The sequence below is a fragment of the Ursus maritimus genome, unplaced genomic scaffold (assembly GCF_017311325.1).
Source record: "Ursus maritimus isolate PB19 unplaced genomic scaffold, ASM1731132v1 scaffold_2, whole genome shotgun sequence".
Taxonomy (NCBI): domain Eukaryota; kingdom Metazoa; phylum Chordata; class Mammalia; order Carnivora; family Ursidae; genus Ursus; species Ursus maritimus.
In genome coordinates, this window is record NW_024424452.1 from 59,751,211 (window position 1) to 59,776,943 (window position 25,733).

Here is a 25,733-nt window from a genome sequence, read left to right on the forward strand (position 1 = left end):
ATTACTATTATCTCTCTAAACTGATTCAGTTCCATCCATAAATACCAAAAATATATACTTAGTTAGTATTTATGACCTTATCATAAATAAATATAATTTTAATTACATTTTTTAAATTTCTGAAAATAGGAGACTCCTGGATAAAATCATTATGAGTCCTTGAAGCCTAGAATTAAGGATTATGTATTATGTAATACAAAGTTTCTGGCATAGGCTCATAAGAGGCATACACCAGAAAGACTAAAAGATATTATTGGGGAATTACTCATCTGTCAGTTCAATAAGAACTGCTGAGATAATGTGGTACAAAAAACACCCAGTATTATTGGAAAATCACTAATCCTAGATACTAATAAACATGGCAGGAATAATATAATACAAATAAAACATTAAATTACAGTTAAGATAGAAATACAGACCTAGAAAAATATTACAAATTCAAACCTTAGTATCATTTTTCTTTAGAGTACTTTCTTTTACCTTAAAAATACTTAGACCTCTATAAACCATTAATGTCGTAGCGTTAGTGAATACTAGTGTTAATTTTAATATTCTTAGAGATAAAAAGCTCAGTCTACATTTATTGGATATCTACCATGTGCCAGGAACTGTACATAAAAACAAAACCCCAGACTCCCAGGTTCACAATTTAGTGAAAGAAATTACACGCATGCGCGCGCACATACACGCACACACACAGAAAAAAATCTGGAAGAATATAAATCATTTTCAGTGGTTATCTCTGAAGCAGGGATTATAAGGGACTTTTATTTCCTATATCATATAGTTACGCTTAAATTTTGTAAAATGAATATATATATTTATATACCTTAAAATATAAAACCTTTCTTTAAAAGGAGTAAATACACCTAAAGGACTTTTAAAATTATCTGTCTCCTATTTTTTCTCTATTATCTAGATCTTGAAAATCACAAACTGTGGTTTTGAAATTATAATTATTGTTGTACAATAATTCTCACATCAGTACAAGTATTATAATATATAAACAAATTATTTGTGTTAGAGAAATAATTAGAAACTCAAAATGTTGATCATTAAGTGATTAAATAAGTTACAGGACATTTACACCAAGAATACTTTTAAAAGAGGCAATGTTGTATGTGGTCAAAAGCATAAAACTTCAGAGCTACAGTGCCTGATCTGAGTCTGCACTCAGCACATGGTCACATATGCCAATGATACTGCCAATGATACCTGCATAACTTGGGCAACCTCTTTGGGACTCAGTTTCCACATCTGTGAAATAATAAGGAATCTATGAAACCACATAGCTTTGTTGTGAGTATCAGCTACAAAAGATAAATTATACATAAAAAATAATACATATGGAAGTGCCTAATAAGCCTTCAGAAAACGTTAGCTAATACTATTATGTGTATGGAAATTGAACAGAGTCAAACTTTTATCATTAAGTGAAAAAAGATGCAAAGTATTTTGCAGAACAATCCAACTTTAGTAAGAAAATTATAATAATGTGTTAGCATATGAAAAGACAATGTGGGAGGTAGTATGGCATGTGGAATCACAAATCTGGGTTTTAGACCTGGGTTTAAATTCTGCGTGATCTCTGAAAAATAAATTAATTTTTCCAGGTCTCAATTTCTTCATCTGTGACATTAGGATAATAACCTCACAGAGCTGTTTCAAGGATTAAATAAATAACATATCTAAAGCACAATATCTGATACACAGTAAGAATGGTAAATGTTGGCTACTGTTGAATTGTTTTCATTATTTTTGAAATTAAGAAGAGACATGCCTGTCTTATTCACCATTATGCCCCTAGTACCTAAAACAATGCCTAGCACAAAGTGGGTGCTCAATAACTACTTGCTGATTAAATGAATGAGTCAAACCAATAAAAGTGGTTAGTAGAGATGGGTGTGGGGTTACAAAGATACTCACTTTTATCATTATGTATTTCTGTACTTTAAGTTCTGCTATCATAAAAAAAATACACAATAATGTTCTCTTAACCCTTGAAGTAAAAAGAAGAAAGTGCTCATTTTTCTAAAAAAAAAAAAACAACACTCAATTTTAAAAAGTTGGGGGAAAATGGAAAGAAGTAGTAAGAGGAAAAGGGAAAACAAGTTACTAAGAGGAATAGCGAAGACTTGATCCAAAGGGCAATAATGAGAATTAGCAGTTTTATTTTCAACCTTTCTAAAGGTTAAACAGATTATCCTAAGCAGTATCTTGAGTCTGAGAAATAAATGCAATTTTCAAACAAATGACATCATATTTAGCTTAGATTTTAAACATAAATCAAACCTCTTTTTATCATTCTCTTTTTCAGCTTTTCCAAACAATGGACCAAATGTCTGGAGACATCTAATAATAGTCAACACTTCACTGTATATACTAGAACAGCAGTTTTCAAGTGTGGTCCATGGACCCCCTGGGAATTCCTAAGACCCTTCTCAAGGGCTTTATGAGCTCAAAAATTGTTTTCATAATAATTCAAAGACAGTTTTTGCCTTCTTCCCTGCTTTCACATTTGTACTGATAGTATAATAGCAATGGCAGATAATACTGCTGGTATTTTAGCATCAATCTAGGCAGTGGCATTATACTGTTTCATTGACACAAACAGTGAAAAAAAAAAAGCCAGTTTTACTGAAGACTGTCTTTAATGAAGCAGTAAAAGTTATTTTTATTAAAATCTGACTTTGAAGTACAAGTCCTTCGTTTTCTATCAAATGAAATAGGTAGCACAAATAAAGCACTTCTGCTGTAAACCAAAACATGCTAGTCATTTTGAGGAAAGGCAGTAATACCATTGTTTGAGTTGTGAGCTAAGTTGGCTGCTTTAATCTTGGAACATCTTTTTCACTTGAAAACACAAATGGCAGACAAATATGGTTGTTCAAACAGGGTATGTGGCAGATATTTTTCTTTGAATTGAGTGAAATGAGCCTGTTACAGGAAAATACCTGACAGCATATGTTTTTTTTGATAAAATTTGAACTTTCAAGTGAAAAATTAGAATTTGGTAAGGCTAAGATCCTCCACTGTTAGTTTAAAAGTTTCATGATACTTAACCCACTGTGAGTTTAAAAGTTTCATGTATGTAATCAAATGTGTCAACATTTAAAAGATCTGTATACATCGGTGAGCTTTCAAAATGACCAATGCACGATGTTATCAAATGCAGCATGAGCAAAAATCCATTTGTAGAGCAAGATAAACCAAAGAATTTTAATATAATAAAGAGTATAGTTCATTGATATGGTTTCAGATTTCACATTGCAACTAACCTTTAAGAAAGCAACATTTTTTGAATTTTGCTATTAAAGACTATCCATAATTCTCTGAAAAAGATATTAAAATACTCCTCCCTTTCAAACTACACATATGTGTGAAACTGAATTTTCTTCATATACTTCAACCAAAACCAAAACCAAAACCAAAATACTGCAACAGACTGAATAAAGAAGCAGACAGGAAAAAACAGCTGTGTGCTATGAAGCCAGACATTAAATCTGCAAAAATGTAAAACATAAATGTAAAGCTTCTTGCTAATTTTTTTTTATTTTGGTAAGTGTGATTATATTTCACTAAAAAACCTGTTATTTATGTTAACATGTAATGCGTTTGTTGTTTTTTAATCAATTAATACTTTAAAATGTTTCAGTCTTAATGTCTAATATAATAAATATTGATAAATATAATCCATATAAATAGAGACGCTCTTTGGAGATCTCAATAATTTTTAAGAATGTAAAGGGATTCTAAGACAAAAAAGCTTAAGGACTGCTACACCAAAGACACAAAAGTGAAACAGAGTTCTGTTTATAGAAAGAATTGCTCTCAAGACTTCAGAGTATCTGAGGACCATACCTGCTTGGCAAAAAATATTGTGTCAAGTCTGGAGTCCTGAACTACAGAGCCTGCTGGTTCTTCTCCTGGTTGCCACTTGAAAAGAAAAATTAACCCATGAACTGGCCTACAAAATAAAATACAAGTTAATGACACCAAACACTGCTTCTTTTGGAACACGCTGTCAATATGTTACATTTTAGTCAGCTACTTAACAAATACATTGCAAACAAAGTAAGTTTGAGAAATTTTTTAAAGATTTCTATTGCTATTCAGTCACTAGAATGTTGCCTATGACACAGCTAATAAACCTTAACATTATATTAGATAAAACAGAATTATAATGAAAGGTTTATTGTCAAATCTGGATTACTCACTTCTACCTTGTATCACTTCACTTAAAAACTAAAAATAAGAACACAACAAAACTAAAAGAAGCTGTTAACCCTAGACTGAATTCTAATCTATATGAATAAAGTTCACGTGGGATGTTTATAGATAAATGGCTTATAGCATATATATTATAAAATATATTAAGTAGGGGCGCCTGGGTGGCTTAGTCGTTAAGCGTCTGCCTTCGGCTCAGGTCATGATCCCAGCGTCCTGGGATGGAGCCCCACATGGAGGCTCCCTGCTTGGTGGGAAGCCTGCTTCTCCCTCTCCCACTCCCCCTGCTTGTGTTCCCTCTCTCGCTCTCTCTCTCTCTGTCAAATAAATAAATAAAATCTTAAAAAAAAAAAGTTAAGTCACCTTTACATAATTGTTGGATTCATGAAAAATCATCAAATTGCAGTTATGAATGGGTGCTATCATCTTTTACATAATTAAAGGAACTCTTGTTGCCCATGAAACATTAAATCACCACTTTAGGATTCTCTCCAGTCTTTTTATAACTGTCTTCCATGCAACAAAACCCTTTCCTATCCTTTAAAGACAGTTCAAATGGTGCATATTTAATTAATCTTTCCTGACCACTCAGCCAGAATTAATCCCTTATTTCATCTCAAGTCATTGCTTTTTCATGGGGAAGGGGAAACTAGGGGGAAGCAAATGATCTCTTTACTATTAAAAACAGTAGCTATATCCTTAAAGTTCCCACTTCCCCTTTAGAAGCCTACTCGTCACATTCCAAGAATCCAAGAACTCTCCCTCCAATGAAAATTCTTCTAGCCCTCTATTTGCAATACAGGCTCAATGCTTGGGGGCATAGAGATTGAGGGTAAGGGGAGTCTCAGAGAGGTGATTAGAGACAAATGGATGGGGAAAAGGAAGGTACTTCCTGGCATCTACATTTGGAATCTGAACTGTAATCTCTCCAAGAAGCAATGTGATAATGTATAGACAAGTTCTGAACTACCATTAAAATACATTATCTACTAAATATGCTTTTGTAGACTAACCTATTACGTTTTTCATGTTAAAATGTGTTCTATGTTCTAACCCTATTGATCTATAAGTGACTACTGTAAAAAATCAACCAATAAACCAATTCTGACATGGAATTACAGAGACCTGGTTTTTAATCCCTTAAAAGTTACTTACATATGAGTCTCAGGTATTATAAAATGAGAGTAATAATACCTATTTCACAAGATTAAAGACAGACTTAAAGGAGGTGAAGTAATCAGCCTAAAGTAATCCAAGTAAAATAAACAGAAAACAGTCTGCTTAAAATACAGACATTACTTTTAACACAACTAAGATGATACTTACTTTAATTTTTCAAAGTTCTCAGGCTCTAAACTCCATATTTCTTCTACCTGGGCCCCTCGGCAACCTGAAATAAGAAATTATTACTTTACAAAACAAAATAACTCATTTTTTTCCTTCACCATTAAATAAAATACTAACTAAAAGAAATGCACATTTAGGGACAATGAGACAAGACAAATTAAAATGGTAAAACTAATAAAGCTCACAGCCAAATCCTTTTACTTCCTTTACTACTTCCTAATTATTTATAATGGGAGTATATTACTTTTATAATTTAAAGAATTTTCAAGAGTTTATTTTCACTGAAACACCACTCCAGACTTCTCAGTCTCCCTCAGTCTCTGTCTCTTCTGCATCTGCTCTTGCCTAGCTCTGCCCTTGGCCCTCTTCTTTTTTTACTATACACTTTCTTTTTAAGTGATAATAAATAACTACTACTTAACAGTGACTTTCATATCACATGTTTAATTCTGATCCTTTTCTTAAATTGCAATTCTTTATCTTCTTTAATATAATTTTATTTTCAACTACCTCAGAGTTCCCCAAACATACCCTTCCTTAGGACAGTGTTTCTCAATTAGGTGATGCCCCCCTGCTGTCCCCCCGCTGCCTGGGAAAGATTTTACAATGTCTGGAGACATTTTTACTGTCACTACTGTCACCAGTGGGAAGGCGTTGGCATCTAATGGATAGAGGCCAGAGATGCCAAACATCCCACACTGCAAAGGACTGCCACCAACAGCAAAGAATTATCTGGCCCAATACGACAACATTGCCAAAGTTGAGAAACCCTGTCCTAGTAGTATGTATCATAGTGACAGTATACTGGTTAAGAGGTTGGTTTCAAAAATGCCAGGGCTTGAATCCTGGCTCCTCCATTTGCTAGCTCTATGACCATTTAACCTCTCTGTTCCCCCTACTCATGGAGTCGTTATGAGGAATCAGTGAGATAATTTAGTATACATGAGATATATTTAATACAGTGTCTGGAACACTGTAAGGGTTTACTGTTAACTAGTACTATCACAATATAAAAAACAGCCATATTTACCAGTGCCTTCTATTAGTAAAGTACTTTAAATGCATTTTCCCTAATCACTGCCAAGGCAAGTATTATACAGAAGAAGTTTAGGGATGTTAAGTGGCTTGCCTAAATTCACTACAGCCAGTATATGCCAAAAAAATAATTAAAACCCATATCTGGTTCCAAAGTCTGGACACTTTTTAATATTCCAGATTATTTTCAAGTAAAAGCTAGAGAAGCCTTTGACTTACATGGGGGAAAAAAAAAGTTGGGTCAACCAACTATATGACTTTGGTCATTCATATCATCCCAGGACTCAATCTGCTCTATTCAGCAAGTATCTATTAAGTATCCACTCTTGTATTAAAGATATATGTACAAGGGAGAGTTACTAGGTTGTTTGTAGTAGAAAACATATTGCTAGACATTCACATATAGGAAGTTGGAGGAAAAAGCCTTGTAAGTGTGAACCTATAATCATATGAGAGTTGAAAAGGCACAAAAGGACACTAATGCAATTGTTAACACTGATTACTGCTATTGGAAATCAACTGTAAAAAGGCCAAACATTAAAATATTGTACATATCATACTAAAACAACAAAAATCCACTGAATAAAAGTGTCCCAAAATCTTCTGCACACAGTGAATTTCAAGTGGTGACACCGGTTTAAACAACCTTCTGCTAAACACACACACCTCTTTGTGTAAAGAAAACATAGTATTCAGCTCTTAGTATCTATCTCCTTATATACATTCAATATCTAATAATCCAACTATGTACACTCAATTTCAAATAATGTATGGTATAGGAAAGAGAAAGCAGCAGTGATTCAAGAGACCTGGGTTCCAATCCCATCACTGACTTAAAATTCTTAACCTTGAGCAAGAACATAATGTCTTTGAGCCTCACTTTCCTTGTGTATAAAACTCCTACTCCCTGCTTCATCCAATCCACACAATTCTTGTGAGGTTATATATTATTAAGCACTAAATATAAAGAATCCCCTAATGCAGACTCCCTAACATATATTAAGTAAAAAGATGGGGGCAGGGTGGGGAAGGTTTTAAAAAGTTAACAAAATGTTGGTATTTTACAAATACCTTTTATGTGCCAAGCATGGTACTAGAACTTATCAAGGACAGAAAATAATAAACTATTGTCCTGGTACTTAAGAACATCACAACTAGGGGCCGCCTGGCTGGCTCAGTCAGTAGAGTCTGTGACTCTATCTCAGGGTCCTAAATTCCAGCCCCACACTGGGAGTAGAGGAAACAAAGGAAGACAGGAAGGAAAGGAGGGAGGGAGGGAAAGAGGGACGACTTCACAAATACTAGGAAACAAGTATATACAATTCAAAGACAATGCAGTGTACCTAATTTGCATATGAAACGTAGGCTGGAGAGCCTTCTGGAAGATAAGAGGTAGGAGACCATTGCTATCTTGGTTTCATGGATAATTGAACTGGGTCTTTAATAGGATGACCATAGAATCTGTCATCCAAACCAGAACACTGCTCCAAGGTGAAAGGAAGTACTAAAATTAAAATATGGTTGAAATATTAATGTATTGGGGAACCTGGATGGCTCAATTGGTTAAGTGACTGCCTTCGGCTCATGTCATGAGCTCAGGGTCCCTACTCTGTGGGGGAGCCTGCTTCTCCCTCTCCCTCTGCCTGCCACTCCCCCTGCTTGTGCTCTCTCTAATAAATAAAATCTTTTTTAAAAATGAAATATTTATGTATTGACAAACACATTTGCATTATGATACTAGTGGCTCCATAAAATAGTTCCATTCAAAACCTAATTTCAAAAATATTTCTCTTAAAAATAAACCTGGAACATCTCTCCCCAAGAAAAATACCCTAGTAGGGTCCTCCCTAACTGTTGCCAGTGCCTTAAATTTAAGTTCAATGCTATCTTCCAACAGTTTTGACAATTTGTCATTCCCCTAAGCTCACCAAGTCTACCAAAAAGTAAAGGCATGGCCCCAGCTTCCATACCTCTTACAAAAAAATAGTCCCAGATATATTCCCTAATCATGTCATTCCATGTTATTTAGTTAGTGATGTGACCAAATAGGAAAAACTGGATTGTGGGTTCTCAGGCAAGCACTCCAAAAACAAGGACTAGACTCAATTATTTGGGAACCTCAAGTTGGAAAGCTGTTAATTTGTATCCCCAGTGACAGGGTTCCATTTTGGGGGCCCCAACAATTATAAGCAATACTTGTTTCTAGGAGTACCAGGCAGAAGTATACATTTACTTCTTATGTGAAAGCCAGGCATTAACTTGCCTCTTTCCTCAAAACAAGGTAACATGTACCTCAAGAGAAGTCTTCTTGTCAAGGAAACACTATGTTGGCCCCAAAAGTCATTCAGATTTGTCTCAACTGGGCCAGAGTTGTGGATGATGGAATTCTGCAAGACTTCTTCCTTGCAAGCCCAGGAGGAGTCCGTGCAATCACTAAAATACCCTGCTATACCTGAGTTCATGCCTTAAGCCAAGATGAAAAGTCAATACAAAAATTTAAGGAGAAAGCCACCTGCTGTCTAATGTAAACACTACAAGAGATAAACAGATTTGGTACTAGCCCTGTGGGTCAGGTCAGATTAATCAGAGTAGTGGAGGGAAAGGCATGTTTGGTATAAAAAACAAGAATGGCTTTTGTTGGGAGACAACTTCCAATGAGTTTCTTCTGTTTCTGCTTGTCCTCTGAGAGTTCTGGACTATCTTTTCAAGGATGTTATTTTAATAAACAGATGTAAAAGACAGAGATAGTGTCTCCTCTAGTGCAGAGAGAAGACTTATTTGCCGTCCATAGCATCTTCCTAAAGCTAAACGTTGATGAGGTTTGTGAGCTAACTCTTTAATAAAATTGGGAGCTCCCTAAGGCCAGGGTTCCTTAGCTATGACATAGGCCCATGTGTGCAACATCCACCTAGATCCACCTTCACTCCCATGGACCTGTAGGTCAAGGGAACCAATGCAAACATGAATCTCCTGCTGCTTACTGTGGCAATGGTAATACAATTCTTTATCTCTTTATCAATATATCAATAATACAATCTTTTATAAAACAGTGGCAGGCTAACTCATTAGTTGGCAAACAGGGAAAATATAATAGTACATATTTATTAACAGATGTTGGATTTTATCAAATGCTTTTTGTGTCTATTGAGATAATCATATAGCTTTTCTTATTTAGTTAATTTGGTAAATCACATTGAATCTCAAATGTCAAACCAACATTGAATTCCCAGGATAAAACCCATTCAGTCATGATATATTGTCCATTTAATATATTATATTTGATTTGCTAGAATTTTTTGCATTTATGTTGATGATGGAGTTAGGTTTGTAGTTTACTTTTTTGTAATGCCTTTCTCTGGATTGGATGTTAGGATAACAATGGCCCTCATAGAGTGAGATGGGAAATATTCCTTCTCCAGTTTTTTGGGAAAAGTTTGTGTAGAATTGGTATTACTTAATCCTTAAGTATTTGAAATAATTTACCAGTGAAGCAATTTTGGCTAGAGTTTTCACTGTGGGAAGATTTTAAATTATAATTTTAATTTATTTAATAAATATAAAGCTATACTGGTTATCTATTCCTATTTGAGCTTTGGTAATTTTTACTTTTAAAGAAATCCATACATTTCACCCATGTTGTCAAATTATTGGCAATAATGATATTTAGAATACTCCCTTGTTATATTTTTAATCTATAAAATCTATAGTGGTATCCTCTCTCTTACTCCTAATATTGGCCATTTGTATCTCTTCTTTTTTTTTAAGATTTATTTTCAAGCAATCTCTATCCCCAACATGGGGCTCAAACTTACAACCCCAAGATCAAGTCACATGCTCTACCAACTGAGCCAGCCAGGCACCCCTCTCCTCTCCTTTTTCTGACCAGGCTGACTAGAGGTTTATCCATTTTATTGATCTTTGAGAAACCAGCTTTTAGTTTCATTGATTTTCTCCACTATTTTTCTCTTTTTTGTTTCACTAATTTGAACTCTGATCTTTATTATTTCCTTTCACCTGCTTACTCCAGGTTTCATTTGCTCTTCTTTCTCGAGTTCCTTTAAAGTTGGGGTCATTGATTTGTTGTAGGAAAAGTAAATGCAGTCCCTGTTATTCCATTTTGGCGGGAAACAGAAGTTTACAGCTTCTGTTTTTAATCAGTAGACCATCACAGTTTGTTTTGATGCATTTATGAATTATGTATGTACCATACCAATTAAAAGTATAAGTTCTGTTCCATCAGTTTCTTAATGAGAACTTTGTTTTTGGGGGCACCTGGGTGGCTCAGCCGGGTAAGTGGCCCACTCTTGGTTTTGGCTCAGGTTATGATCTTGTGGTCATGAGATTAAGCCCCACATCTGCTTCAGCTTCTGTGCTCGGGGGAGTCTGCTTGAGGATTCTCTCTCTCCCTCTGTCCCTCCCACATTCTCACACACTCGTGCACTCTCTCAAACAAATAAATAAATCTTTAACAACAAAAAAAAGAATCTTGTTTTACCATGATGTTATATTTCACTAAAGTTTGTATTTATATATTCACTGACTCCACAAATACTTCCCCCTCCAGTGAAGAAACTTTCAAAATAAATTGACAATAGCATACATAAAACAAAAGGATTGTCCACTTTTTAAAGACTGAACTTCAAAAAGCTTTTTAAATTCATGAATTGGATAAGAAAAAAAACGGAAATGCTTGGAATAAACTTGCTTCACTTTTCATATGTGCCAGTGCAGAAGCTGCATTTACATATCACCCTCTTATGCGTGACTTTTAATCATTTTCAATTGTAAGTTTTCTATACATAGGGGACTGAAACAATAGCTGTTAATGGAGTGGATTAATTTAAAAACAAACTTGCCTAGTACACTTTTTCTTAAAGTGAACTTTAATATGTCATAATAGTTAAGGTTTTGAAGGTAAATATTATGGCTAAACCTGCAGACATCTCAAACTCAATAACCAAAAACGAATTCATTTTCTTGTCCATCAGGCTTGTTCAAGCTTCACCAGCCACTCAAGCTAGAAACCATGGAGTCATTTTCACCCTTTCCCCTACATCCACTCAGTCAGCAGTCTTGTTGATTTAAATAGAGCAAAATTATTGCAACTACCTCCTGCTTTTTAACCCATTACTTTATGTCAAGCTAATCACCTGACTCCATCCATTTTAAGAGACTTCTAGCTTCTCTCCCTTCATACCATCGCACCCTGCACACTATATATAGTAAACCTTTTTTAATTATAAGAATGTCATTTCAGCATTCAAGTATCTTTAAGTCCCCAGTGACTACAGGGCAATCCAAACTATACAACGCAGCATACAATCTGGTCAGTTTACCTTCTAGCTTCAGATTCAAATATTTCTCGTCTGTTACGTGTTTTTTGTCACTTTGCTAGCTGTTTCCTATGGTGTATACTTTAATATTACCACTGTTTATGTTTTTTCTTCTGCCTGTGCTCTTCCATGACCTGTGTTCCCATAACATTTTGTATATGCTCTAACATAGCAATTAATACACCATATCAGTTTGAGTGTCAGATCTTTAGAGGAGCAGTCATGGTTTATTTACACTGAAAATTCCCAAGCCCTATCAGTGTGCCTGAGACACAGTAGGTAAACAATATATGCTGGATAAATTATATTCCAAATATTCAGCTATGTACAATACAGTATCTATACCAACGTTTAGTTTTTATCCCAAGTACAAGTTTTAACATAATAGCTAGAATTAGTAATACTTGAACAAATGTAGCAATAAAATAAACTTACTGCCCAAAGTAAAGGACGGGAACAAGGACAAGAAAGGATAAAAAGTCAAATATGCTGACTATTTAGGATGTAAGACAAGGAACGTGGCCAGGAAAAAAAAAAAAAACTGAGGAAAGCATGTGGCCTCTAGTCTAGAGCACTAGCTCAAGAAACCACACTTTACCGGAAGCCAAAAAACGAGCAGGGAGAAGAACTAGCAAGTGGCTTGTCAGTCCCATGCAGTCAGCGTGTGTGAATGTCCGCAGAGCTATTCACACACTCAAGGTGTTCTGCTTTGAGTAACCAGAATCTCGGGTTCCTGCGCGGCTTGGACCATACACACCCCACCGTCGAGGAGGCACACCCTAGCTTTTCCTGCAGGACTGATGACCCGAGAACGTGCATCTAGGCACACCTGCCGGGTAAGGGGAACGCTCCCCAGAGAAGCGACGGGAGAAAAGGAAAGATAGGTGCGTAAGGGCGGGGGCGGGAAGCGCTCAAGTCAATTAACAAGTAATTGAGTGCCCAGTCCTGAGGATACGACAGTGCACAAGACGGATACGACAGTGCACAAGACAGATACGATCCCTGCCCTCGGGATGTGGCTCTCAAAATTACTGCGGAAATGCGACTACCCAGGACTGAGGAGTGGGCGAGAGACCTCCGCGATCCAGGTTTCTGGAGTCGCCTCCCTTCAGACGCGAGGCGGCGGTGGCCGCAGAGAACCACTCCATGCCCAGCTTGGGCCTCCTCCCGTGACCCCCGGCCCAGGACGGTCCCTTGGCTCTCACCGAATCCTTTAATGAGCTCGGTGAAGACCCCGGGGTCGCTTTCCATGAGGCACCACTCCCCGGCATTGCCCGTCATGGCCCCGGCCACACACCGCCCCGCTCCACCTCAGGCGCTGGCCGCCCACCGCACCAGCTGCAGCCAGCCACTGATCTCGGCAAACCCGCCGCTGAGCTCGTCAACCCCACGTCACCCCGCCTACTTCCCGACAGCCTCCGGGCGCCGTCACCTGCAGCGCGACAGAGCGCGGGAGGACGCTCTAGCCATTCAGGAGACAGCGAAACTCTTCCTAGGCCGTGCAGGACCCATAGCGGATTCGGAAGGGGCTGGGGCCTAAGAAGAAAGGGCGGGGATTCAGCGCGTCGTAGGAGGCAACATCCGGGATCCTCGCCAGTCGGGGGCGGGGCAAAAAGAGAGGGGCGGGGCTCGTTCCCGGGAGCAGAGCCTGGAGTCCCCGCCGGCGGTGGAGTTGGAGCAGTTACCGTCCGTGGGATTGGAGGAGCTTTTTGTTGTCTCCACGCACCGCGCAGGGCTTCTCCCGGTGGTGCTGCGAGTTCGGAGGTCGGCAGCCAAGCACAGGTGAGGAAACTGCGGGAGGCCGGCTGGGGGCCCTTTGTGCGGTCTGAGCGGCTCCGGGGACGCACAGGGTTTGGCTGATCCTCCATGTCCCTCATCCAGCGTCCTAGCGACTGAGGCCGGAGCAAACACTTCTCCAAACCATCGTTCTCCCCCGCCTTGCCTCTGCGTCCTGCCGTTGGTGGATAGCGGAACCAGCACTTCTGCGGGCACAACCTCGCTTAACCCGGATCGGAAGCTCCCGAGGGTGGGCCCTTCCCAAATCCCGGACCGCTCCGTCTTGTGCTTCCTTAGCGTTCCACAGGCCGGCGTCCGGAGGGCCTGCTTTAGCTTTACTCCTCCTCTTCCTCCTCCTTCTCCCGCGGCTTCTGCGCCGAGAGGCGTTGCCCGGATTTGGGGTTTGGGAAGAGGGATCTTTGTGGGAAGACAGAAGGCGAATTTATCCTCGAGGGATGACGAGAGGAGAAAGATCTGTAGTTCGTGGAGATGATAGACAAGTGTAAGGGGATGCGATGCTTCAAAGAAAAGGAGGTTGAGGAAACGTAGTGTATTAATCGAAAAACATTTGTAATGTTTCTAAGATTAAATGATGAGTTAACCCAAAAATGCCTATATTCGCTAAACCGTGAGATTGCCCTCATTCAGCAGGCTTTTGCAGAATATTAGTGTTAGGATTAAAATCTTCAAGAGTGTATGTATTTATTCATCACTCCTTAAAGCTCTGACTTCCAAGAAGGGCCTTTGGATTCTAGACAAAAATGCTTTAGTAGACAAAACTGGTTCCTTGCTCCTCGAACAGGTGACCCATACCTCGGAGTTAGCGAGTATTGTGTTATGGACTATGTGAAGCCACAAAATAAACGTGACAGGTATTACTGAGGGAAACAACAGTTTTTATATAAAAACAAGCATGGCTATGGGGCACCTGACTGGCTTACTCGGTACAGCATGCAACTCTTGATCTCCGGATAGTGAGTTCTAGCCCCACATTGGGCGTAGAGATTACTTAAAAAAAAAAAAAAAAGGTATGGCTATATTATGGAGTAGAAATGAAAGTTTGTATCAAGTTTTTTTTTTTTTAATTTGAAACTTTCTTGAAGTCAAAATAAAAAGACACTCTGGTCGGGGCGCAGACTTCTGTTCAATTATCTGTTCCGTTAAGTTTACTAAATGGAAAAGTTTGTGAGGCACAGAGTCTAGCTGTAGTTCCTTAATAAACCATATCTAGAGTGAGTGTCATTGGAGTTCAAAGCTGTTTGTGATAATTTGTGGTATATTTTAATCTATAATATTACTGTGAAGTTGCAAGTGTTTTCTGCGCTGAATACTCATAACAAACATTTATTTGATATCCAGCTTAACATGGTGCCTGTTGCAGAAAGACCAAACTGAAAATTTAGCCCTTGACACAGCCTAGAAGTAACCAGAAAGGAGGGCTAAAATTTCTTCAATTATGTTAACATTTAATCCTAAATTCACATAAAAATCCAGATTTCTGGGTTTTTGAGAAAAATGAGATCTGGTAATACTAGGTCCATACTACATGGCACCCAGTTGGCTGAAACTGTGTGCCTTCAGGATGGCATGCTGCCATGTTTCCCACAGTTCCTCACCACTTTTTATTGCATCACATTTGACTTGATCAACTCAGGTACACCACCAATCTGAATGATACAGTTGCTTGCATTTGTGGACCCAGTTTTTGTAGTATTGTTTCTTTTAAATTGTCTTGCACACTCATAGATGTATGTCAGCTTTGACTTCATTTAAAAATCATTAAGCTGCAAAACTTGTTTGACCTCTTAGGATGAAACCATTTTCAAATAACAAATGATCAAGAGACTTTAGAAAGATACACAGATGTGTACATTCAAGAAAAACAGGAACCCAAGAAATAATATTAATACTGTTAAAAGATAACTATAAATGTTGTTCTAATGAACACAAAGCAGAAAGAAGTGCTATTACATATTGTATTAATTACTAGCCTTCACTGATTTTGCATTCAATATTAAGAGAAGTGGGCAATGTATAAAATGGCCACAACCAATTTTAAATTGTGGCCATACCTTTAAAAATACTGTGATCTGTTGAATTCTTCCCTAAATTTTAATTTACTGGAGTTTTAAAATAAAACTTTAGTTATATTAAAGTCTTTGGAATAATAGTGCTTTAGGAGGACTGGATAGGACAGGCCAACCCAAAGAATTAACTATCTTTTGTTGTTGTTGTTAATCTGGATTTACAACGCTTGATTATCTAGGAGTGGATTAATTGACGACCAGCCTCTGACCTCATTCACTGCCCAAACTGCCTTCTGAAACACTCACAATGGAGCTTAAACTTTGAGGAGGGAGATGATGGGAGTTGGGGAAAGGGGAAATTAAGGTCCTGTATATGTCTGTGTGTATCTCAAATTGCTTTCTAAGGGCAAATATAAAAAATACAGGGTTAAATATCATTTGAATGTCTATTTATTTAAATTACTTCCCAGATATATTTTAATACAGTCAATTTTTAGTTTTTATTTTTTTTAATCACAGATTTTTGAGATAGAATTCCTGTGTCATGAAATTCACTATTTTAAAATAGCCGTACAGTGAATTTTAGTGTATTCACAGACTTCTGTTGATGTAGGCAGATTGTGTCTATGGACCCAAAAGGAGTCCTGCAGGACCAGCCATGAGGGTTCTTGGCTTTACAAAGGATAGAAGTCAAACACTATCTGAAGACGAAGTGAGAGCAGAGCTTATTAAAGATACAGAGAGAGGACAGATAGAAACACAGTATTTGAGAGACTCTGAAAGGAAAGGAGAGTGAGTCTGTTTTGTTTGGGGTATGGGGTTTTTATGAGGATTGTGATCTGGTGTGTATGTCTTCTCAGCCATCCAGAAACTGGTCAAAACAAGGATTAGTGTTCAGGTGTCCTCCTTAAGTCACTTGGGCCAGGAGGCTTGGCGTCAGGGTGTCTAGAGCCAGTGGTCTGCAAAATGTACATGACAACCTTGTCCTGTCACTCCTATCTGTTGTGCTGGAAGACTCCAGAGAAATCATTAACTCCTGGACCCTAAAGGGCATATATTATTTGTACTATAAGTATAAGGCACACGTGTGTAAGGTGGGGGTGCAGGTCCTAGCAAGAGTAGAAGCAGGAAAAGGAGCAAAAAAGCAGTTCTTCATGGAGTTCCTTCAGTTTCCCTATCTCAGTGTAACCATCACCACTATCTAATTTTAGAACATCTTCACCACCCCAGAAAGAAACCCCTTATCACTTCGGAGAACAGTCCGGCAGTTCTTCAGAAGGTTAAATATAGAGTTACTATATGATCCATCATTTTACATTACCAGTAGCAATGTATGAGGGTTCTAATTTCTCCAGATCCTTACCAACACTTATTATTGTCATTTTCTTTGTAGCCATGTAGAGTGTGAAGTGGTATATCATTTCAGTTTTGATTTGCATGTCCCTGATGAGTGATGTGAAATGTTGGAGTTCAGGAGCAAAAGGTCAAGAAAGAATTCTTGAGATGTCTCCAGTGCAGAAAGGGTGGTTTTATTAAAGCATAGGAACAGGACCGTGGGCAGAAAGAGCTGCACTGGGGTTGTGAGGAGTGGCTGATTATATACTTTCAAGTTGGGAAGATGTTAGGGATAGCGATAGCGTAAGTCTCCAAGGAATTTGAAAGCAGTGTTTCCAGGACTTTGAGGGTCTAGCTGTTGTTAGGAAAGGTCATTTATTACTGTCTAATAAAACCTTAGTTTTGAGACTCAGATGTATATCAGGAGGCCATATGCTTGGAGGATGATTGCTAACATATATCTGAGGGAGGGGGATAGAGATAAAGGAAATTTTCAAAAGGATTGTGATAGGATCTTGGAGGTTGAGCTAATTAATGTCCAGCTAAGGTTGCCTTTGCCTCTGGCAAAGCATTGACGTTGAGGCAGCTAACTGAGCTCCTTGATAAAGTTCACTCTGCCTGTCCCAAGTACTTGTCAGTGGGCTGCAAAGGAAATTTATTTTTTTTCTATATTTCTTTCTCCTTTGTTGTCTACATCAATGAGTACTGATATTCAGGATCTTTTTATGTTTTAGTGCCCATTTGTCTGTCTTTGAAGAAGTGCCTACTCGGATGCTTTGCCGATTTTTTAATTGGGTTATTATTTTATTGAGCTCTGAGGTTTTTATATATTCTAGATATAAGTTTCTTATGGTATGATTTGCAAGTATTTTCTCCATTCCATGGGATCTCTTTTCACATTCTTGGTGGTATCCTTTGAAACACAAGTTTTAAATTTTGATGAAGTCCAGTTTTATCTTTTCTTTCTTTTGTCACTTTTGCCTTTGGTGTCTGTTTTGAGATCAGTTCTCTGACACAACTCTGTCCTGCAATTCAGTTCCAGAGTTAGCTTCAGATCCCACAAGTTAAAGGGCAAGATCCCCAACAAGACTGCCCTTGCTTCAGACACCAGCTACAAGTAGGGCCCCTAGTCTATGCAACCAACTACAAATGCAGGTCTTCCCAAACCCTCTCAGGGTGGATAATTCACTAAAATGTCTCACATAACTCACTAAAAGCACGATCTTTATGATTATAGTTTTAATATTAAAACTATGACTCAGGAACAGCCAAATGGAAGACACATATAGGTGAAAGTCTAGAGGCAGGAGAGGGAATTCCCTCTGTGTGGAATCCTGGTAATTCATACTCCCACCACATCAGTTTATTCACTGTTCACCAGTTAGGAAGCTCCACTAAACTTTGATGTTCAGAGTTTGTATATGGGATTTTATTACGAGGCATGACTGATTGTGATTGGTTGACTATGTGGTTGAGCCCAATCTTGGGCCTTACACCCCTCCTGGGAGTTTGATCTGACCCAAAATTCCCACCCTTTAATCAAAATCATTAGTCTTTCCGGTGACCAGCCCCCATCCTAAAACCCAGAATGAATTGCCACATTAGCATAACAAAGACTCCTATTAATCTGGAAATTCCAAAGATTTTTGAAGCCCTGCCAAGTAACATGGACAAAAACTAGATCTTCTTTATTATACCACTGTCTTATCACCCAGCCAATTTTAAACTTAATTTATATATCAGCACTCAGGGACAAGGAGAGTAGGCTTAGAACTACTGTCGTTCCACTTTTCATATTTAACTTTAAAAATCTGATTCTGATAAATTTACACAAAAAGTGGAGAGGGGCCATTAATTTAACCTGTTCCACTGTTTTATGTTGCATCCTGGGAAAAACAGTCACTGAAGCATTTGAAAAGCTGAGTATTTTTTCCTGCAGAAATGTTGAAAGGGGAGGTCCTTGTGGGTGTCACTAACATATGCAAGGGTAAGATTCCTTTGATAAAGCAATGAATAAGTAACTACATTTCTTATAATAGGGATTACAAGGATTACATTTAGGGATTGCTTTTAAGCATCTTCCCTAGAGTTAAAAGTTCATTTTTCTTCTTGCTCAACAAAAGATAACTTGAATACCTAATATTAAATATATTAGAAAAACTTACAAAGAGATGCTGTTCTGCTCAGAAGACATTTTTACTCCATACTTATTACTTCCTCATTGTAACTTTTTCACGTTTAATTTTTCTTGATTGTATATCCACTACCTGCATATAGTACATTTTTTTCTGATTACAGAATTTATCTTAAAGGCTTGAATTACATTTTTAATTGCACACATTGAGTCTTATTTTCAAAATAAATGTGTTACAGGAAAGAAAAACCAGTCATACATGATTCTTAGATGGTTCAGAAAATCACTTTAAAACTGCTTACTTATCCTTAAGTATATATTACTTAAGTGGTGTTCTGTGTTCAGAGAAGGGATACACAAGACCAGATCCCTGCTCTTAAGGGAACTAATATTAGCTAGACATAATCACAAAGAATAATAACAAGGGAGCAAATTTGGAGGGGAGGGAATTTTGGGATTTGGATTGGGACCTTTAAATCACACCTCTTGGGTTTTAGTTCAAGAAAGCTGTTGTATTAGCATGATCTAATATTGAATATCATTTCAATATTATTCATCTAACAAATAGAACTAATAAGCAGGAATAGCCAGGTTAAAGTACCACCCAAGGGTGTTTCTGTAAAAGTTTCGAGATGAAGCTAGCGATGTCAAATGCAGTGTAACGATGAAAATAATAGAAAATTTTCTATTGGAATTAGCAGTTACATCTTTGAGACTTAAGTCAGTCTTTGAGAAGCCTGTTATTCTCAAAGTTTTTTTTTTTTTTATCAAAAGGCAGATAAAAAGCCATATTGAAAAGGGGGTAAGAGGGGCACCTGAGTGGCTCAGTTGGTTAAACGACTGCCGTCAGCTCAGGTCATGATCCCAGGGTCCTCGGATCGAGCCCCACGTCAGGCTGCCTGCTCATTAGGGGAGTCTGAGTCTCTCCCTCCCCCTGCTCATGCTCTCTCTCTCACTCACTCTCTCAAATAAAATAAATAAAATCTTTTTAGAAAGGGGGGGGTTAGGAATAAATAGCAGAAGCATCATCTGTTGCACCAGGAGTTTCAGCCAATACTGCTCTGGGTAACTGTAAATCAGTCCCTAATGGCTAATATAATATGATTATTACACTTTGACACTACCTGAGGCCTAGGCCTGCCCTAACATAAGCTACTTTATACCAGAGCTTTATTTGAAATATGATGCTGATTATTTCCAACACAATTCAAATCACTCCCTCCGCCCGCCCCCATTAACATTTAAAATGTGAGGCTCTCCATTCTCCACGCATTTATCCCGGAGACCCAACCTCATTGTTGCCTTGCATACCCGACTTCGCATATTGGGAACTTCCTCAATTATTCTCCTTTTTTCCCTCAATCTTCACCCTTAGTGAAGGAGATATCTCTTTTGCTGTCAGTAGGCCAGTCTCAACCTGGATGCTCTGAAGCTCATTCTGTTCCACTTCTTTTAGTGATCTCATTCCCTCAGTTATATCTTTTCTCTACTGTCTTCCACTCTCCAAATTGAATCATTCAACCTCAGCCTCAATGTCCTCTCATTTATAAAGGTAAAAAGATTTTTCTTCACGTTCTCAGCTTCTCTGTTAACCATCCCTTTCTGTAAGAGTAGTCCACCTGTGAAGTCTCCTTCATTGCATACTCCTAATCTCACTGTAATCAGGCTCATTCTTGCAGAACTCTACTACAATCGCCCTTCCTCATCACTACTGTTTGCTAAATCCAGTGGTCATTTTCCCGAATTATTTTACTTCACCTCTGAGCATTTGACATTACCAGCCATTGACTCCTTGAAATTCTCTTTCTGTGGTCCATGATACTACTGTTCCTGGTTTGCTATGTACCCCTCCTTCTCTTTCTCCTTTAAAGGGCCCTTTTTTCCCTAACTTTTTTTTTTTTTTAACATTTTATTTATTTTTGAGAGAGAGGGAGAGAGCGAGCAGGGGGGAGGGAGAAGCAGACTCCCCGCTGAGCAGGGAGCCCAGTGTGGGGCTCCATCCCAGGACCCCAAGATAATGACCTGAGCTGAAGGCAGACACCCAACCAACTGAGCCACCCAGGCACCCATTTCCCTAGCTCTTAATTATGAATATTGACCAGGATTCCATCTTAAGGCTTACCCACAATATATAAACATGTTCAAACTTGTATCATTCTGAAAACAAAGTTTCTTTTACCGTGTGTTGCTCTTTAAGCTACTACCTTATCTGTCAACATTTCTTTACAGCTATGCCGGTATACTTAGTTCTTTTTCTAAAATCTAAAGACAGCAAGATTTCAGAAATCCCTTTCTGGAACACATTCCCCCCAAACTTAATATACCAGTTTTTCAATTTGCCTTCTCTGCACAAGTCTTCTTGTATTATAGAGACAGCATTATTTTATTCTCCTCTGCTGACTCACACAGTACTTTTTTATTAGAGCACTTAATTACAGTTTGCTTTGTATATGTATATATTTCTACCTCACCAAACAGAATGTGGTTTTTCTAAGGGGAGGAAAAAAACCTTTTTTGGGAGATGGGGGGGTACTTTTTGGAAAAAAATCTTTTTAATTGAACAGGAACCTCTTTAATGTCTTACACGTAATATGCAGTAAATGCTGGTTGAGAGTTTTTTTTTGTTGGTTGTATTGTTTTGTTTTGTTTTGTTTTGTTTTGTTTTGTTTTGTTTGCCGTGGGGAGAAGCCTAGTGCAGTGCACCATAATGGTATAGGCTGGAGACTTGGAGCACCTGGAGAAGCAGCTCTACTGTAGTTAAGAGTAGCAGTGGACTGATGAGTAGTGGACAGTTGTGGTTGCCCCATTAGGAGGTTAAAAAGGGATATTGCTGTCGTACTGCTCGTTCTCGTAGCTTTAGAGATAGTGCAAGGAGGAAATTACAGGTAGTTAACAGGTCACATAAGCTATAAATGAGCATAGTTGATAGGATTTTAGTCAGTTAGGATGTTCTCAACCATAGGTAACAGAAAACTTACAAGTGGCTTAAACAATAAGGATACATTTATGATATATTATGAAATTACTAAGTAAGGCATTTCCAGGTAGCTCAATGATACCAAGGGCCCAGATTCTTTCTTTTTTTTTTTTTTTTTTTTTTCAGTTCTACCGTCCTTATAAATGAGTGTGTCTTCTTAAACTGACTCCCCCGGCTCTAGCCCACCACTCCAAGTATCACTTGTAAATGAATGTCTGAAGATAGAAAGGGGAGCATTCCTTTTTAAGAGTCCAAGCCCACTTTTAAGAGTGAAGAAAACCTCAGAAGTATTCTCTGTAGACTTAATCACATGCCCATTACCTATACTTGTCACATGGCTACAGAAATGAAAGCATCACCTGGGAACTTGTGATAAGTACAAATGCGTAGTCCTCACCCCAGACATGAATTAAAAAAGAAACTTTGGGGATCGTGGGTGGGACCCACCATTCTGTGTTTTAACCAGCAATTCAAGTACTTCTTATGCACACAGAGTTTGAAAACCATTGGCTTAGAGCAATCCAGATTCATCCCTTAGGCCTGGAGAAAGGGCTAGCCTCCCCTGAAGGACTTTATTTACTGCCTGGAAAAAAAGGGAAGGAAGGAATGGATGTTGGATATGTAACCAAAACTGTGTACACAGTTATCCAGAGAGTAAGATCTTTTTTAGCCTCAGCTACCATAGCTGCCCTCCCTACCCCTTTTATTCTGTATCTAGGCCTCAAGACCCCATGTTGAGCTGCCTGCTTAGTCTCTGAAGCAACAAACTATACCTCAAAAATGTAATCTGTTGTTGCTTCTGGTTATCATACCACCACTTAACGAACTTAAAAAATACTTTTTAAGTTAAAAGATTGTATAACAAGGGTGCCTGGGTGGCTCAGTCGGTTAAGCGTCTGACTTTGGTTCAGGTCTTGATCTCGGGGTCCTGGGATGAGCCTTGAGTTGCAGGCTCATCACTCAGTGGGGAGCCTGCTTCTCCCTCTGCCCCTCTCCCCTGTGAGTGTGCACGCGCTCTCTCGCTGTCTCTCAAATAAATAAACAAAATCTTTTTTAAAAATCAAAGATTTTGTAACAGTTTTCAAAAAGCATAGATTAATAAATGTTTTCAAATATAAATAAAAATGTTTTCCTTTTTATAATTTTCTGTTTTCTTTCTAGCTATAATAACATTTTGCTTTTTGATAGGCTTCCTAAAAGACAGAAAAATGGAGGAATCAGTAAACCAAATGCAACCACTGAATGAGAAACAGATAACCAATTCTGAAGATGGATATGTATGGCAAGTCACTGATATGAATCGACTACACCGGTTCTTATGTTTTGGTTCTGAAGGTGGGACTTATTATATCAAAGAACAGAAGTTGGGCCTTGAAAATGCTGAAGCTTTAATTAGACTGATTGAAGATGGAAGAGGATGTGAAGTGATCCAGGAAATAAAGTCATTTAGTCAAGAAGGCAGAACCGCAAAGCAAGAGCCTATGCTCTTTGCACTTGCCATTTGTTCTCAGTGCTCTGACGTAAGCACAAAACAAGCAGCATTTAAAGCTGTTCCTGAAGTTTGTCGCATTCCTACACATCTCTTTACTTTTATCCAGTTTAAGAAAGATCTGAAGGAAAGCATGAAATGTGGCATGTGGGGTCGTGCCCTCCGGAAGGCGATAGCAGACTGGTACAATGAAAAGGGGGGCATGGCCCTTGCTCTGGCAGTTACAAAGTATAAACAAAGAAATGGCTGGTCTCACAAAGATCTATTAAGATTGTCACATCTTAAACCTTCCAATGAAGGTAAGCATAGGATCTTTGGGTTGGGGGAGGTTGGAGATACCTGGTAAATAGCAAAATTTTATTTGACATAATTGTATAATATCTTCTAGAAATAGTCTTTGAGTCTCAAAACACATTGGTTGACTAATTCAAATGTTTAATGCCAACCTGGAATTAAACCCCTACCACAGGCAATCCAGACATTACTAATCAAGAATCAAATGACAGATTTACAGATTAATATTCTTAAATCTCAAAATGTCACCAGGCTAACTAGAAGTGATTATGGACTATGAAAGCAGCATGGACATGATTAAAGTTGTATTAAGCAAAACAGCTCCTAGCCAGTAGATGGCAGATAGCCAGGCTATACTGCTCTCGTCCCTTATGACTTTTTTCCCTCCCTGTCTTCCTAGGATATATGTTCCATGGAACCTAAAGGCTACCTGAAATAGTGCTGAACTTAACAATTCAGGATGTTAATTGTCTCCAAGCAGTCAGCCAGGGGACATGGTAACTTGGGGCAGTTTTTCTGTGTCTATGGGAAGAGACTTTTGAGAAGTTAGTTGGGTATATGATTACTTAGTTCTTCTTAGAAGGGAAATAAGAAAAACTTCTGGGCAAGAATAATGTAACGTATGAACTTCCACAACATTTCCAAAATTTGCTCTTTTTTTTAATACCGGAAGTGAAGCTTGAAAAGACAGCTCATCATTAATTCCTAATTTATCCATTTTATTATGAATGGACTTTTTAAAATGAAATTTAAACAGTAAATTATTGCAAATATTTATATAAACCAACCCATTTGTGTTTTGGGCTTTTATTAGAAATTATGTTTGTTTTAAAATAGCTGGATAATACATAAAAATATTTGGAGAGGGGCGCCTGGGTGGCTCAGTCGTTAAGCGTCTGCCTTTGGCTCAGGTCATGATCCCAGCATTCTGGGATCGACAGGCATCAGGCTCCCTGCTCAGCGGGAAACCTGCTTCTCCCCTTCCCACTCCCCCTACTTGTGTTCCCTCTCTCTGTATCAAATAAATAAAATCTTTAAAAAAAATTTTTTTTGGAGAAAGCAGGATTCTTGCCCTTCAAAAAAAATCACTGTATGTGTTGTATGTTACTCCTAAACATACAGTTTATTTTTAAGTTTTTTATATACTTTCTTTGTTTCAGTTAAAAGCATATTGATATTTCTTCTAGTCAGTAGAAGTAGTTGCTTAAATACCATTGTATGAATATACTATAATTTATTTAGCTAGTCTCTTACTGATGACAGTTAAATAGCTTCTGTTTTTTTATACCATTAAAGAAATACTACAGTAAAAAAAACTTGCATAATGTAAATATTTATATAATGGGTAAACCCACAAAGAGTATATGGAAGTGGCCGGTTTCCCCACATTTGAACAGTGATTATTACCATTGTTTTTTAATCTCTGCCAGTAGGATAGGTGAAAAATTATATCTTAAAGAATTTGTGGCCAAAAGTTCATCTTCTCATATGCTGCTGATATTTGTAATTTTTTGTGGAGTATATTATATCTTTGTCCTTTTTTCCATTTAGTTGCTATTCTTAATATTGATTGTCACCATTCATTCATTCAACAAATATTTATTGAGCACCAAATGAATGGGCACTGTTCTAAGAACTTGGGACACAAAGGAATTTATAACTTCATATTATATACTTTTCCCCCTTTATTTCTTTGTCTTTCATTTTTTTTTATGGGGGTTTCTGGCATATTGAAGTTTGGAATTTTAATGTAATGAAA

General features: G+C 37.9%; 2 protein-coding genes across 3 annotated transcripts in view; one reads left to right on the plus strand and one right to left on the minus strand.

Annotated features, from left to right (window-relative positions):
* The window catches only part of UCHL5 (ubiquitin C-terminal hydrolase L5), a 45,840-nt gene extending 32,491 nt beyond the window's left edge, over positions 1-13,349 (minus strand). The window contains exons 1-3 of one of the 2 annotated variants that reach the window (XM_008685653.2): positions 13,148-13,349; positions 5,554-5,617; positions 3,862-3,967 (exon numbers count right to left, since the gene is read on the minus strand). In XM_008685653.2, coding sequence (XP_008683875.1) covers positions 3,862-3,967; positions 5,554-5,617; positions 13,148-13,223 — 246 coding nt within the window. In that variant the 5' untranslated portion in view covers positions 13,224-13,349. The remainder of the gene's footprint in view (positions 1-3,861; positions 3,968-5,553; positions 5,618-13,147) is intronic. The other variant, XM_008685652.2, reaches the window with a different exon arrangement.
* A 242-nt stretch (positions 13,350-13,591) lies between these two features.
* RO60 (Ro60, Y RNA binding protein) overlaps positions 13,592-25,733 on the plus strand; it is a 28,118-nt gene continuing 15,976 nt past the window's right edge. The window contains exons 1-2 of the mRNA XM_008685654.2: positions 13,592-13,724; positions 23,380-23,979. Coding sequence (XP_008683876.1) covers positions 23,400-23,979 — 580 coding nt within the window. The 5' untranslated portion in view covers positions 13,592-13,724; positions 23,380-23,399. The remainder of the gene's footprint in view (positions 13,725-23,379; positions 23,980-25,733) is intronic.